At 39.4% G+C, this 14,550-nt stretch overlaps 5 protein-coding genes across 5 annotated transcripts; 2 read left to right on the top strand and 3 right to left on the bottom strand.

The window, feature by feature from the left end:
- Positions 1 to 1,174: 1,174 nt before the first annotated feature.
- Positions 1,175 to 3,483, top strand: LOC106339125 (ubiquitin carboxyl-terminal hydrolase 10-like). Its single transcript, XM_013777936.1, has 10 exons — positions 1,175 to 1,305; positions 1,376 to 1,564; positions 1,651 to 1,750; positions 1,827 to 1,886; positions 1,975 to 2,073; positions 2,142 to 2,426; positions 2,525 to 2,578; positions 2,699 to 2,829; positions 2,933 to 3,206; positions 3,313 to 3,483. The coding sequence occupies exons 1-10, from the start codon at positions 1,175 to 1,177 to the stop codon at positions 3,478 to 3,480; spliced, it is 1,491 nt and encodes a 496-aa protein (XP_013633390.1). The 3' UTR covers positions 3,481 to 3,483.
- A 63-nt stretch (positions 3,484 to 3,546) lies between these two features.
- On the bottom strand, positions 3,547 to 4,587 carry LOC106337240. Its single transcript, XM_013776313.1, has 3 exons — positions 4,346 to 4,587; positions 3,862 to 4,201; positions 3,547 to 3,780 (listed from the first exon to the last, which is right to left on the bottom strand). Exons 1-3 carry the CDS (start codon positions 4,495 to 4,497, stop codon positions 3,703 to 3,705), a joined length of 570 nt encoding a protein of 189 aa, XP_013631767.1. The 5' UTR covers positions 4,498 to 4,587; the 3' UTR covers positions 3,547 to 3,702.
- Positions 4,588 to 5,072: 485 nt separating this feature from the next.
- On the bottom strand, positions 5,073 to 8,649 carry LOC106342297 (mitochondrial substrate carrier family protein C). The gene is made up of 7 exons (XM_013781178.1): positions 7,379 to 8,649; positions 6,883 to 7,300; positions 6,657 to 6,801; positions 6,442 to 6,557; positions 6,279 to 6,357; positions 5,677 to 5,910; positions 5,073 to 5,595 (listed from the first exon to the last, which is right to left on the bottom strand). Exons 1-7 carry the CDS (start codon positions 8,307 to 8,309, stop codon positions 5,263 to 5,265), a joined length of 2,256 nt encoding a protein of 751 aa, XP_013636632.1. The 5' UTR covers positions 8,310 to 8,649; the 3' UTR covers positions 5,073 to 5,262.
- Positions 8,650 to 9,519: 870 nt separating this feature from the next.
- Positions 9,520 to 10,879, bottom strand: LOC106339350. The gene is made up of 2 exons (XM_013778141.1): positions 10,700 to 10,879; positions 9,520 to 10,305 (listed from the first exon to the last, which is right to left on the bottom strand). Exons 1-2 carry the CDS (start codon positions 10,779 to 10,781, stop codon positions 9,659 to 9,661), a joined length of 729 nt encoding a protein of 242 aa, XP_013633595.1. The 5' UTR covers positions 10,782 to 10,879; the 3' UTR covers positions 9,520 to 9,658.
- A 599-nt stretch (positions 10,880 to 11,478) lies between these two features.
- Positions 11,479 to 14,048, top strand: LOC106336835 (serine carboxypeptidase-like 26). The gene is made up of 8 exons (XM_013775777.1): positions 11,479 to 11,973; positions 12,093 to 12,188; positions 12,268 to 12,434; positions 12,614 to 12,880; positions 13,150 to 13,277; positions 13,345 to 13,440; positions 13,535 to 13,640; positions 13,718 to 14,048. The coding sequence occupies exons 1-8, from the start codon at positions 11,625 to 11,627 to the stop codon at positions 13,850 to 13,852; spliced, it is 1,344 nt and encodes a 447-aa protein (XP_013631231.1). The 5' UTR covers positions 11,479 to 11,624; the 3' UTR covers positions 13,853 to 14,048.
- Positions 14,049 to 14,550: the final 502 nt, after the last annotated feature.

Here is a 14,550-nt window from a genome sequence, read left to right as displayed (position 1 = left end):
CTGATCATATATAGGATTTTGACTTATGGAGAAAAAAAGGGAGTTAAAATTAGAAAAAGACTAATTAAAAAAAGAAAAAGACTCTAAACTCTAAACTAGTGGTTACCCATTCTTACTACACTGGGATAAGTCATGCGCTGAGTTTATTTGTATATATTATCGACAATTTTTTTTATATATTTGATCATTTTATTTATACATATATAATATTTTTTGTTGTTATTATATAATTCTTTTCCGATGACCAGATCAATTTTTATTAAAAATTGTGGAACTAAACTATAATTAATATATCATGGGTTGATCGGATTGGACATTAAACAAATTATGACACAAAAACCTTATTTTTTCCACCGAACACATTCTTGAAAAAAACGAACAATATTGTTTCTACAGTTGAATTATTTTGACATGTATCTTCCATATAATTTTGAAAGGCTCCAGATCAACCATCAAATTGATACATATGCTTTTAGTCGTATGATCAACCATCGAATTGATTCCAAATCTTTTCCATTCAGACACTCCATCAACACCTTAAACACCACTCTCCCTCAAGGATAATTCTCAAAATTTTCTAAATCCATCAGTAACCTTGCAAGACTAGCCCGTATAGCGGTTGAGTACTAATGAATCTAGTGAAGATGGCAAGGTATCTGAACCGCATGCGATCATCCCAAGACCACTCTTCGCATCTCCCAAATGTTGGTATTATATGTTAGGTAGTTGGCCCAGCATCGACATCAACACCCATCATCTCCCAGAAAGCTTACAAGACATGGAAACTGAACCATACTGACCACATATAGGATTTTGACTTAGGAAGAAAAAGACTATAAACTCCAAACTAGTGATTACCAATTCTTACTACATTTTGTATCTTGTTTCTTGGTTTAGGCTTACGCTTCAGTAAATCTAGCATTGATTTAGAAAGACTAGTGTTTTTCTGAACTGAACACTTCCTTTTCCCTTTAAATATTATGTTGACCAAAAAAAAAATATTTATAGGAAATTTAATGGCAAAGAAAACGAAATTAGAGGGAAAACTTAAAAGAAAAGGATGATTGAAAATTCAAGAGTTTTCTCTCTTACTTTCTTTCTCTCGCGTAAACACAAATCAAGACTTGTTCTTCTTTTATTCTCGGAATCCTCATTGATTAGTCATCTCTCGAAGATGGCGATCCCTAATTCCACAGCTTTCAACTCAATCATTCGCTTTCGTTCTCCCGGGGAAGAGAAACGTATTGTTTCGGAACTGACTACCAGCTTGAACGAAGGAGACTCGTACTTCGTCATCTCCAAAAGGTCTCTTCAAATCTTGATTCTTGTGGACTCTTCTTACGTGGTACACAAGTTAAACGTTACTTGCTTGCAGGTGGTACACAAGCTGGCAGAAATATATTGCTTCTATAGGAGGAGGAGCTCCTAGGCCTGGACCGATTGATAACAGTGACATCATCGACGACACCACAAGTGATGGTGATCCACAACTTCGTAGATACCTTGTTGAAGATGAAGACTACGTTCTTGTTCCTCACCAAGTTTGGAAAACTCTTCTTGAATGGTGCATGAGTCTATCTATCTATCTATCTATCTTCTCTGCTCATGCATGCATGGTCTCCTCTCAAAATGTTGTGTGATCTTTTTCAGGTATAACGTGGGTCCTCCAATACCAATGACCTTGATCTACCTTTTTTTGTCAGATGCAAGAAACGTTCACAATGTAACTGATATACGTTTGGCAAAAGAGGTATATATTTGCATAGATCACACTATAAAGTAAGGCTCCACTTTGGTTCCTCTTCCTTACTTGTTGATGTTTTTAGGCCTCTATATGGGAGCTTTATGTGAAGGTTTGTGCTAATACAGGTGTATCTCTAGAAAAGGTGTGTGTGTATTTGAAAAGTCAATTCATTTCTATATTTTGTGTTCTTTTTTTGCTTCACATTGATGATTTATGTATTAAGCAAGCAGGCTCGCATCTGGGATTACTTTAACAGGAGGAAAGTTAAACTCTTGGATCCTTTATCTAACGCGAGCCTGGAAGAGTCAGGTCTTCTCATGGACCAAGATGTAAGTTATCTACAGACAAATAGTCACTCATGCCAAATTTGAATCACATTCAATGACTTTGCGTGCAGATTCTTCTTGAAGTTGATGAGGTAGGCCTAGCAGGACTGGTTAATTTGGGAAACACTTGCTATATGAATAGCACTCTTCAGTGTTTGGCACACACGCCTTCCATACTTCAATACTTCTTGCGAGATTACACTCATCAGGGCGAGCTTACTAAGGCGTTTGGTGAGCTGTTGAAGGAGCTATGGTCTTCAAGGAAGAAGGCAGTTGCACCGAGCTTTTTCAAGACAAAACTGGATAAAGCTGCTGCTGCTCCACAGTTTAGTGGTCACTATCAACACGACTCTCATGTTAGTTATATTTCCTCTATCAAATGTGCATAATTAAGCAAATTATTTATCCTTTTTTTTTTGGTCCCCTGATGTATATAATAATTGTTTGCTTTCAGGAACTGCTTATTTCCTTATTAGCTAGGCTGCATGAAGTCTCTGACGTCTGCCAAGTAAGTATCATCTTACCGTTTCTGGAAGATTAAGTATTTTATAGTCTGATTTTGTTTATTTGATATGTTTTAAGGGTCAATGCAAGTCAACTCTGGTTTGTCCAGTTTGTGGAAAAATAGCAAACGTACACCTATGACTCCTTCACGTCCTTGTCTTTACCTTTGCCTTCAACACGTACTTGGTCAATATCTCTTCTTTCTTGTTTGGAGAACTTTTTAGCAGAAGAGCCTCTAGGACCGAATAACATGTGGTAACTAATAGCACTCACTCACTCACTCACTCGTCCCTTTGAACTTGCATAAGCTTGGTCTTATTCACTTTTAAGTTTTTGACCATTCTTTCTAAACCCACAGGTTTTGTCCGGAGTGCAAAGAGAAAAGGAAAGCTAACAAGAAGCTTGACCTTTGGAAGCTGCCAGAGATTCTCGTGTTACATTTAAAACGGTTCAGGACCAGCAAATGTTTCGTGAAGAAGATAGATACGTTTGTGAACTTCCCAATTAACGATCTAGACTTGAGCAAGTACGTGAAAAACAAGAATGGCGAGTCGTACTTGTATGAGCTGTATGCAGTGAGCAACTATTACATTGGACCTGGTGGTGTCCGCCACTACACTGCCTACGCTAAGGTCGCTACACTGACTTTATTCTGATCTCATCCATGACTATCTATTTTGCTGCCTGATGAGTCCTTTAATCTAACTTGTATGTGCCACTGTTTTGTTGCTCCTGCAGTTGATTGATTACAACAAGTGGTATCATTTCAATGACAGTCATGTTTCACCCGTGAACGAATCTGTGGTCAGAAGCAAAGCGGCCTATCTTCTGTTCTACCGAAGAAGAGTTGGAAGTGAAACAAAAGCACAATCATCTGAGGTGTCGATGACCGATGATATGGATTAGGTTTGGTTGAAGAGTTCTTCTTGCTTAAGATTTTTATATTGTTATGGCACATCTCTGTAGAATCCGTGGTGGGATTTTTTGGATAGTGAGTCAATAGATGAACCAATTTGTACACAGACAGTGTTGGCACATTGAATACAACAAGAAAAACGTTTCTCATTTTATTTGCTTATAAAGACATGAAAACAGAACCACACTGATCATCTTATAGGATTTTTGACTTTAGGATGATGTGCTATCCTCAAACCGGAAGATGACCCCATTCTTCTTCTTGAAACTATGTCTCGTGTGATCCATCTCCTGTGACACAACACACCAACCAATATCAAAACACCAAAATCACTTAATTCACATAATTTTTAAACACCAAAAACACCTCACATTTGTGTTGCTCAGCTCAAGGTTGTAGAAGTCCATGGAGCTGTCACTGAAGAACGGCCCATCATGCCACGTACCACGGTTCAGCTTAACAAACTTCGGTCCTGAAAACCTGAAGACTCGCACTTCTTCAACCGTAGGAGGCGCGTACAAGTGACCATCGGACCCTGACTCTACAACTCTTGTTCCTCTTTCTCCACCAACATCTTCAATAAGAGATGGCTTCGCTACGCCGAGATACCAAACGTGACCTCCTACAGATCCCAAACACTGCGTCACGTTCGCGTGGTGCGTGATCGTTGAGAAGCCAAAGGATCGACCTTCGAGCCGCATGATATAGAAACTAAGAGAGAGAGAGTAATAAAAAACTCTTTATTACTAAAACAAAAAAGACACAAACTGAAACTAGACAGCTAACTAGCTAATTGTCTTGTCTTTACTTGTAGCCGAACACAGATTGATACGATAGAGATCGGAGAGAGAGTACCGTGGGGTTCCTCTGGAGAGATCTAACTGAGCGTCGTTAGGACCGAAGAGATCACCATCTGAGGAGGCTTCGATGACTTGACCATAATCTGCGAAGCTTTCGGATGTAGCTTCGATCGGGACCAGGTTCACATGCACAGGAGATTCCGCCATTTCTGCCTCCTAGTTCTCTCACCACAAGAAGACCCACAGAGAAGGGGATTATTATAAGATGCGAGTTTTCTTGTTCACTCGATTGGGGACTTTCTTGTCCAATTTTAAATACTATGGGGTTAAAATGAAAAAAAAAAATAATAATAATTATTATAAACTTACCTGATCGCTTTGTTGGATGAGGAGGAGCTGGTGAATTACATAGTTATTTCTTGCTATCATGTTGATTGCAATTTGTTCTTCAATCTCCACTGCTTCATTCTCATATTCTAACCACTCATCAAATTCATCAGATGACTCAGAAGAAGAAGAGGAGTTTACAAAAGGAAAATGACCTCTATTCATTTTTTTTTTAACTAAGTTTTACGGTGGTGGTGTGACGCTTGCTATAGTCCATGTCTATTTATAAGCTTATATATTAATATTTAAGAAAATAATAAAATCTTGAAAAATTCAATTTTTGACATGCATTGGACCTCATCCCTCTCACCAATCTTGAATTTTTAAAAATAAAATAATAGAATCTAGAAAAAAAAAAATTTGCGTCATGCATTGGACCAAAACAAAATTTTAAAAAATTTCAAACGAAAGTTTTGTAATTTAATAAGATGAAAATTGTCTTTCATACACAACAAAACAATCAACTTTTTTTTGGGGTCAAAATTTGCAAAAGTAGTAGCATTTAACAAAGAGTAGTCTCCTCCAAAGCTCAAGCTGCCCCCCCCAAAAAAAACTTTGTAGCAGCAAAGCAAAGTGAAAAAACCATTAGCAAAGCTTCTTCTGACCAAGCTGATCTTCCTCGTTCTTCTGCATAGCTTTCTTGGCTAGTTCATATCCAGCAAAGTTCATTGCACCGAGAGGAGCCACCCAGAAGAACCTCGGTACCGCTCCTTTGAACAAACCAAGCGGTCCCTCGTGACGCAGAACCGAGAAAAAAACCATTGACATTGAGATCGGTCTCCCTGGTGTTGCAGTCATCATCCTCGTCTTCATCACATCGAACGGTGTCGTTACAACTGCTGCTACACCTCCTGACACCGCCCCAACTGCTATTGTCTCCCATGCCTCTAGCTCTCTTCCCAGCGCTTGCGCCACCATCTACAAAACCCCAAGTCAATCTTATCATCTCGGTTTTTTAGAGTCTTAGTTGACCCTTTTGATTATCTCGGTCTTTGCTACCTTTTTGGACTCTGCATACAGTCCCATGCCGACAACGTATAGTGGGACTTCACGGCAAAGAGTTGCGCCTGTCCCACGGAAAAACCCTCCTGGACCGTCTTGCTTCCACGTCCCTACTATGGCTTCCCCTACATTGTTAAACATGCCAGCCTGTAACCGTTGCTTCAGCACCTCACATGGAATCCGCACAGCCGTGCCTAATAGCGTGCTGCAGAATGACGCAATCGATTGAATCTGCATCAAATGCCCAACATTACTCACTGAGCGCAAAGTAGAAAGATCAGAAAGCACAAATGCAGATGATGCAACTTTATCAAACCAAGCAAAATTTAGATTTAAGAGACCTCGTAGCGCCATAAATTTTACATAAGTAGCACACTATGAAGACGCATTAAAGAAGCTACGTATAGCAATAACATAGCCTTGATATTGGATTTTTGCAGGATGCGTCTAGAATAAGGTTCACTTAGTAGAAGCTATATCACTACAGAGGACAAAAGCAATGCTGAGTTGTGTAAGGAAACTAAGACTAACTCCTTCAGTAATGCAATATCTATATAAAACCATAATGACCCAAACAATGAGTACAGTGTGACCATCACCTGAATTTCTGGGAGATTGGGAGCAAAATTGATCAAAACAAGTTTACTTGCTTCGAATATTCCTGTCCGCAGGCCATGGCTACAACAACGAAAGAGATTAAGCCACACTGAAAATGAAAATTAACAAACAGAAGCCAAAATAATATTTGATTTGGAAAAAGACCTTGAAAATTGTCCAAGAATTGCTGGAATAGAACCCTTATACACTCCCCGGACACCAATCTCTGGAAGCTTTGCTATTACTTCAGGAAATGATAAGGTTGATGCTTGCACACGTGTCTAGTAACGAAAAAGAACAACGAATCCATCAATGTAGAAGGGTACAAGCAGATATCAAGCATATTAATCATCTGCAAGGGCTACAACAAGAGGACTAACCTTGATTGTGTCAATGGGATGCAATAGGGAAGTGGAGAGAGCAGAGGCAAGTCCTCCCGCTAATGCAGATTTCAGAACATCTCCAGCAGGTAGGGCCACGGGAGGTGCAACAGCAACAACAGTCGCAGCTTCAAACCAGATGTTACTACACGAGCAAAATCATCATCAGCAGGACAGCAAAAATTAAAACGTTTAAAAGTATTCTACAACAAAGACTTATACTCACCGAGGATCATCCTGTAACCGCTCATACGGCAGCAAAACCATGAAGTTACGAAAATGTCCATACGAGATAGACTCTTCGGTGTCAACTTTCAAGAACCTCATCATGGCTATAGCGTTCTCTTCGTTAGCAGGAAGTCCAGCGTTATCTAGTGATGCCAATATCTCACTCTTCTGAAGAGTACCAGACTTTGTCAAACAGAGAGAAGTGTAGGCGCGGAGGATGGTTGGCTCCTTCTGTTCCATCAATGACAAAAACTGCTTCCAACCGAATGATTTTGAGAAAAGATGACTCCTCGCTCGTCTCATAAACTCCTTGGCGTATCTTCTGGGCAATTTTCTTCTCCTCATTGCAATTTCCAGATCTTCCAATGTTACTTTACCATCACCATCTCTATCTAGTTCTTCAAAGAACCTCCTGCCTGAAAGCCACATAGAGTTATACAATAATAGTAGCACAGGACGTAAACAACTAATGATCTAGAACGGACGATGCATACCTTCAGACTCGGTGTATCTGAAAAAATCCTGAACAGAGATTAGTTTCTTCTTGTCCGGATGGTCTCCTGGAGGTCGTCCTAACTGGGGTAAAAGCTCAATAAGCTCAGTCAATGAAATCGTGGACAGTGTGGATTTCAAACGCTCTACGTTCGACAAAGGTATACTCAGTAGTCCACTAGCCAAGCTCTGTGGAGGATCTACTACACTTTCCTCCTTACTAACGTTACTTTCATCACCATCTTCACTCATAGGAGATGTCAGGCCAACTATACCAGACGCCACATCTCCAACTCTTGCAAACATCAAGTTCCCAAGGAATCCATTCACATCGAGTTTCCTAGCATCCCATATGTTAAAGATAAGTGGACTATCTTCACTCTGTGAACTGTCCTGGATGAACTGGTCTAGCTTCTGGAGATTCTGAGCCAACATTTCAACAACAAACCCAATAGCGCATTCAATCGTGAAACTGTTCCCTTCCTTTTCTAAAGATTTAGCTGACTGGCTCTTCCTCATCTCTTTAGCCTTTGGTTTAAGCTTAAGGCTGTTCTCATCATGAATCCTCTTCTTGCCTATCTTAAAAGGAACAGGAAAAGCATGGACAAAGCCACTCACCAACAAAGACCAAGTCATAGCAAACTTGAAGCAATTCGTACAAGAATCCTCATCATCCAAAGACTTGTCTTTCTTCTTCACAGGGAACTTAAAGGACAAACCTTTCTTCCTCTCTTCACTAACAAAACACTGAACACTATCACACACTCGCTTCTTCCTGTTTCTTCCCAAACGAAAGTCCTTCTCTTTGCTCACCCAGCAGCTCTCGATGTCTCTCGCCGCCTTTTTGACGCCTAGCTCGATGGGGAGGAGAGCGTCTTTAACGACTTGGATCGAATTGAATATCGTCTCGATAGGGTCGTTCGCTGACACCATTGCACCATTCAATGGCAAAATCGAATCTTGAAGACGAACTAGTAAACCCTAGAAGCAGAATCGACGAATCAAAGGAACTAGGAAGATAGGAACCCTAAAACCGCGAAATCGAGGGAGAGAGATTGTTCAGATTCGGTTCGGATATTAATCTGAGGGTTTAGCGAAAGCTGAGGGAGAATATGAAGGAAATCGAAAATGGAGTAAAAAATGGGAGCTTTTAAGGGAAGGGTGAAGCTGAGAGAGAAGAGAGCAGATATGGTGGGGGAGTGAGAAGGAGAAGAGGCAACCATGAAACGATGATGACCCTTTCTTCTTTGTTGTTTTGTTTTTTCTTTTACTGAAGAAGAAAATCTAAAAATGAAATTAGAAGAAGATAAAGACGTGGATATTTATTAGAGAGAGATATTTATTATTATATATTTTTGAACGTAGTGGATAGAATCATGATCGTGTTTCTCTTATTATATAACCCAGTTTTAGACATTTTTTTAGCAGTTCAAAATTAAGATTAGACTCATAAAAATAATAATTAAATAAGATTAAAGGAGCTGAAATGATTTTTTTCCTTATCACAGAAAAGTTAAACTGTAGCTAATTTACAGGAAAAAAAAGTTACAGAAAAGGATAAAAAATTAATTTTGTGGAGGAAGGAGGGGAATGAATGGATAGAGGCTGACGTAAGAAGGCGATGGAGCCTCATGACACGTGGACTTTGTTCCCATTACTGAAAAGACAAAACCACCCTCCTGCTTGAGCTTTTCGTTATGTTGTTTTCTCTTACTGACAAACCGAAAGAAAAGTAAAGATTCGAGTCCTTTTACTGTTACAAAGAGACCACAACAAAAGCCTTGTCTGGTTTTCACTTAGACAGAGATGATTCTAGTGTAGTGTAATTGATTTAAAATATCACTTTCCTGTGTGCTTCCTCCTGCATCTGGATGGTTTGCAACCATCACTTTCCTGTGTGCTTCCTCCACCTTCTCCTCCGCAACACTCTCAGTGTTTTGAGACAATGTAACCATTCCTGAATTGAACTAATGCTTAATGCAAGGATATTGATCACGGAAATTATTATGCACCTGATGCCAAGAAAACGAGAGCAGCTTCCCTTTTGGTCATGGTAGGCTTTAAACCTCCTTCATATAATTTCTTAATTTTGGATATAAAATAAACCACTCGAGTGTTAACCGTTAATCTACACCAAAAGAACTTACTTAGCAATTGCATTCTTAAACTCTTTTATTATTTGCATTCTCGGGTAGTCCAGTGATCCATAAGAGTTACAAACTCAACAATAATCCACACAAAAAAAGATTCATAGAGTATGATAAAGGAAAATGGAATCTGGATCACAAATTCTTGAAAGCAGAGTCTTGTGCATCCTTAGGAGGAGTAAGCCTAGCCAACAACGCCTTGTTTGTGCACCTCTCCGCATCCACAAAGTAGTACTCCCCTTCCGCCTTAAAGCTCACAAACGGCCTCTGCGTGTCCGGATAACGTATATCCGAAAACTTCAGCGTCTTCGGTGCAAACGTAGCAAGCCAAGTCATCATCTCCACCTCAAAAGTATCCGAACCAGGCTGCCACCTCAGCTTGTGAACGTAAGGGCTCACGAACCAGTGGAGAGCAGCGGTCGTGGAAGCGCTGAGGAAGATCACGGTGGAGGCAACCGCGCCTTTCATGATCACGTTGAGTCCGGGGGAGGTCATGAAGGTGATGACTGGGCCGAGAGAGACGGAGAGGCAGCAAGTGGAGAGAGAGAGGAGTTTGACTTTCTTTATGGTTGATGAGATTGGGCCGTAGTAAATCACTCCTCCATCGTTCTTGTCTAGTGGTCCGATGCTGATCTTGTGCTCATCATCATCATCTTGGGCGGCTCTAGATGATGCCCAGCTTCTCTGGTATAGAGATTGTGCCTCTGGGAATCTGACCTTAGAGATCACTGATGATGATGGTGGTGATGGTGACCATGTCCCTGCTACTGACCGGCCATATCCTGACAAAGACATAAGATTTCTGATGCTCGATGAATCTGTGATTAGGACAACTACCAAGATCTAGACAAGATCTGATCTTATAAACAGTTTTGACATATAAAAAAGACAGAACCACAGCAAGATATTATATCAAAAGCATTGAACCCACACTATGTTTTGCCTTAACAACTGATAAGACTCAAAATACTCTAATGCCATTTCCACATTCAAATGAAGCAATGGTTGATAATCATCAAGTCAAATTTCAATCAAACCTTAATGGTGATAAGGTCAGATAAAGCAAAGTGCTTTACGCGTGAAATCGAAAAGGGCAAACAGAATCACGAGAGCGGTTTTAGCAATCGGAAACAGAACCCATAGAAGCCATTTCTACTCTATGAGAGTAAGTTGAACCTGAAGTGAAGGAGGATGAGGAGGAGGAAGAGAGACGGCGAGACTGAGAGCGAATCAAGTGAATCAGAGCTGATCTTCCCATAGTCGCTGTTTCTCTTGCTCGGTTGCACGACTCTCAGGTCAGCTCTCTCCCAAATGAATCTTGTAGGGTTTTAGATTAGTTTCCGCTTTGTTAATTATTACTCTGTGCCGTTCAAGTATATTTTCTGGTAGGGTCTAGTGGCAAGCTTTACTCAATTTAGAAGTTTGGGTAACGGGTTCGACTCTTTGTTTTACTTTTCTTTTTTTTTTTTCTTCTGTCACATGGCATTGGCAACAATAGACATATGTAATTTCTCCCGAATCAAATGATCATAAATATTCAGCACAATTTATATAAAATCATGCGAAATATCTAAATTCAACCGAAAACCGTTTAAATATCTAAAATATACAAAACATAGTTTTATATTTAAAAATAGTGATATTAAATTTAAAATAATTGAATATTTACAATATAGTTTATAAACTTTATAAAAATACCCAAAACTATTTTAAATTATTTATATAATTTTATTTTAAATATATGAAACAATTCGAATTATCTGATATTATTATATAGATTAATTGCGTAATCTTATCAAATTATCTGATATCTTATCCGAATTCTTGATATATAAAGGAACCAATCTGAAACGAATTGAATATCCAAATGTCCAAGTCTAATTAACAACAAATAAATTTTGATGAAGATAGGAATCGGCTGATCTGATGATACAGAACATGGCATTGGCAAAGTCATCGTGAGGAGTTACATCAAAAAAGTCAATGCAGTAACAAATACACAAAATAACCGCTCATCTCTATTATTCATCATCACTCACTCACCAACTACAATGATTTTGTAACGAAAAAAACATTGAGATCTTCACCCTATCATCTTACCATGTCTCCACGACTCCTTGTCGTCTTCCTCTTCGTTCTTCTCCCTTTCTCCTCTTCTTGCAGAGACGCGCAAGAAAACGACCGAATCTCTCACCTACCCGGCGAGCCGAACGATGTCTCCTTCTCACACTACTCTGGCTACGTCACGGTCAACGAGTCAGCTGGTAGAGCGCTCTTCTACTGGCTCACCGAGTCAAGTGATCACCCCGAGTCAAAACCACTTGTCCTCTGGCTCAACGGTGGCCCTGGCTGCTCCTCCTTAGCTTTCGGCGCTGCTGAAGAGATCGGTCCTTTTAGGATCAACCCTGATGGCAAAACACTTTACCACAATCCCTACGCTTGGAACAAATGTAATAACCTCTCTCTGTCTCCATTTATATTGAGTTCCTTTTAATATTATGTAAATGAGTTCTGTTTTTCTTTATTTGAGTTCATACTCTTAAGATTCCTCTGTTTCTTCTTTCCTCAGTGGCGAACTTGCTGTTTCTTGAATCACCAGCTGGTGTTGGTTTCTCGTATTCGAATACTACCTCTGACTTGTACACTGCTGGAGATCAGAGAACAGGTATATAAACCTCTTGACTCTTTGACGCATTCATCATTACCTCATCTTACAACATTTTGTGTAATGTTGTTGCATGCAGCTGAAGATGCGTATGTGTTTCTTGTGAAATGGTTCGAGAGGTTTCCACAGTACAAACACAGAGAGTTCTACATTGCTGGAGAAAGCTATGCTGGTCACTATGTTCCTCAGTTGTCACAGATTGTTCACCGGAAAAACAATCCAGCAATCAACTTCAAAGGCTTCATTGTAAGAAACCTCTTTTGTTTGTATGTGTGTGTGGTTTAAGCCGGTCCTGAGATTTCAGGGGCTATAAAAAATTTAGTAAAGGTTTTTATAAAAAAGAATTTCTTACAAATTTGGAGGCTATATGCATATGTTTCACTTGGCTTTGCTCAGGACCACCCATGGATTTATTTATGTTTTAGGTGGGGAATGCTGTGACTGATGACTACCATGACTTTGTGGGATTGTTTGAATACTGGTGGACTCATGGGTTGATATCTGATCTCACTTACCACAACTTAAGGATAACTTGTGAGTTTGTATCCTCCGAGCATCCTTCCCCTGAATGCAGCGAGGCCATTGAAGCTGCGGACAAGGAGCAAGGAGATATTGATCCTTATAGCATTTACACTGTCACTTGTAAGAAGGAAGCTGCGGCTCTTAGGTCACGCTTCTTGAGGGTTCGTCATGTGAGTTTTTTCTTTTTTTCATCAATGCCCATTTTATATGTTAGCCTGATTATAGTATATGCCTCTTGCTAGATACAAAATGTAGAATGGACTGTATAAAATTTCAGATTATCTTTCTCCTACTTGTTTGTTTTATTATTGAACTATTGATTTGCTATATGGTTGCTTCTCTAAGTTCAAGTTAGTTTACCAAGGCACACTCTATAGCCTATAGGCTTGTGGATTCAACAAATTAATAATCTTGCTAATCTTTTAGTGTTTTGACTCAGCCATGGATATGGAGAGCATATGACCCATGCACAGAGAGATACTCTGGCATGTATTTCAACTCTCCAGAGGTTCAAAAGGCTATGCATGCTAATACAACCGGACTTGCTTATCCATGGAAAACATGCAGGTAAATGAATTACAAATTTTAGTATAATTTCTCTTGTTTTTCAGTGACATAGTTTGTGGTGTTTTAGTGACATTGTTGGAGAAAAATGGGCGGATTCTCCTCTCTCTATGCTTCCTATCTACAAGGAGCTCATCGGTGCAGGCCTCAGGATATGGGTTTTCAGGTATATCTAATTCTCATTTCTATCAACTGTCTTTGTATCCATCTATGTTTGGTACTATGATGATGATATCTTGTTGCATTAATCTTAAATGCAGTGGAGATACTGACTCAGTGGTTCCAATAACTGGAACTAGATACTCCATTAGAGCCCTCAAGTTACAACCAGTCTCCAAATGGTACCCTTGGTACGACAATGGACAGGTAGAAGAAGCAACACAACCAAAACAGAGCTTTTAGTTCTTTGTGGAGTTAGTTAACTTTTAAATGTGTAACAACAGGTTGGTGGGTGGAGCCAAGTTTACAAAGGACTGACTCTAGTGACAATCCATGGAGCAGGGCATGAAGTGCCTCTTCACCGACCACGTCGAGGCTTCCTTCTTTTCCAGTCGTTTCTCAACAACAAGCCAATGTAAATTTTAAGACACTGTGGGTGATAGGACCAGTGTTTCAGTTCATTGGTACGGCTACCACATAACCTTTTCAGGTTCTGTAAACTTGTCTTATGCTTGAATTTTCATGTGTTCTTGTTCATTGTTTATTTGTAAAAGCTTCGAGTAAACATTAGTTTAATTTGATCTGATAATAATGAGTATCTGTTGATGTGTGGGATGCTTAGCTGCTACCATTAAATTAAGGCTTTCCGTTGCTTTTCTTGGTATACAAGAAAACGAGTAAGACACGGTTTTTACTTGTTTCTAGGGCTTTTTGCAATAGTGACTCAAAACTTGAAGTCAAACAGAAAACTAACATTTTCTTTTGATTCCTTTTTTTTTTGAGATTTTAACCCCACACCTGCATTTTATCTACGAAAATGCCATTAACATTTTTTTTTTTCGAAAATGGCTTCTTTACTGTCTCAACCTCATCTTCTTCAAGTATTTACAATATTGCCACTGCAATGAATAGTGGCAACAACTTTGTACGAACTGTTTGGAGCTTTTAATGCCCTTTAATGCACGTAAATCTCTTTACACTCTCTCTATTTCAATTGTTATGAACTAAAAACAATATTTCTTTCACTTTCTCTCAATATTCATCCAAAAAACTCAAGCTTTTGATTCAAAATATGGGCTATGGTTGACAGAGCCATATTTCTTTCGTTTTGACTTAC

The sequence above is a fragment of the Brassica oleracea genome, chromosome C4 (genome assembly GCF_000695525.1).
Source record: "Brassica oleracea var. oleracea cultivar TO1000 chromosome C4, BOL, whole genome shotgun sequence".
NCBI classification, from domain to species: Eukaryota; Viridiplantae; Streptophyta; class Magnoliopsida; order Brassicales; family Brassicaceae; genus Brassica; species Brassica oleracea.
Note: the sequence above shows the minus strand (reverse complement) of the source record. Positions and strands in the feature narration are given on the sequence as shown.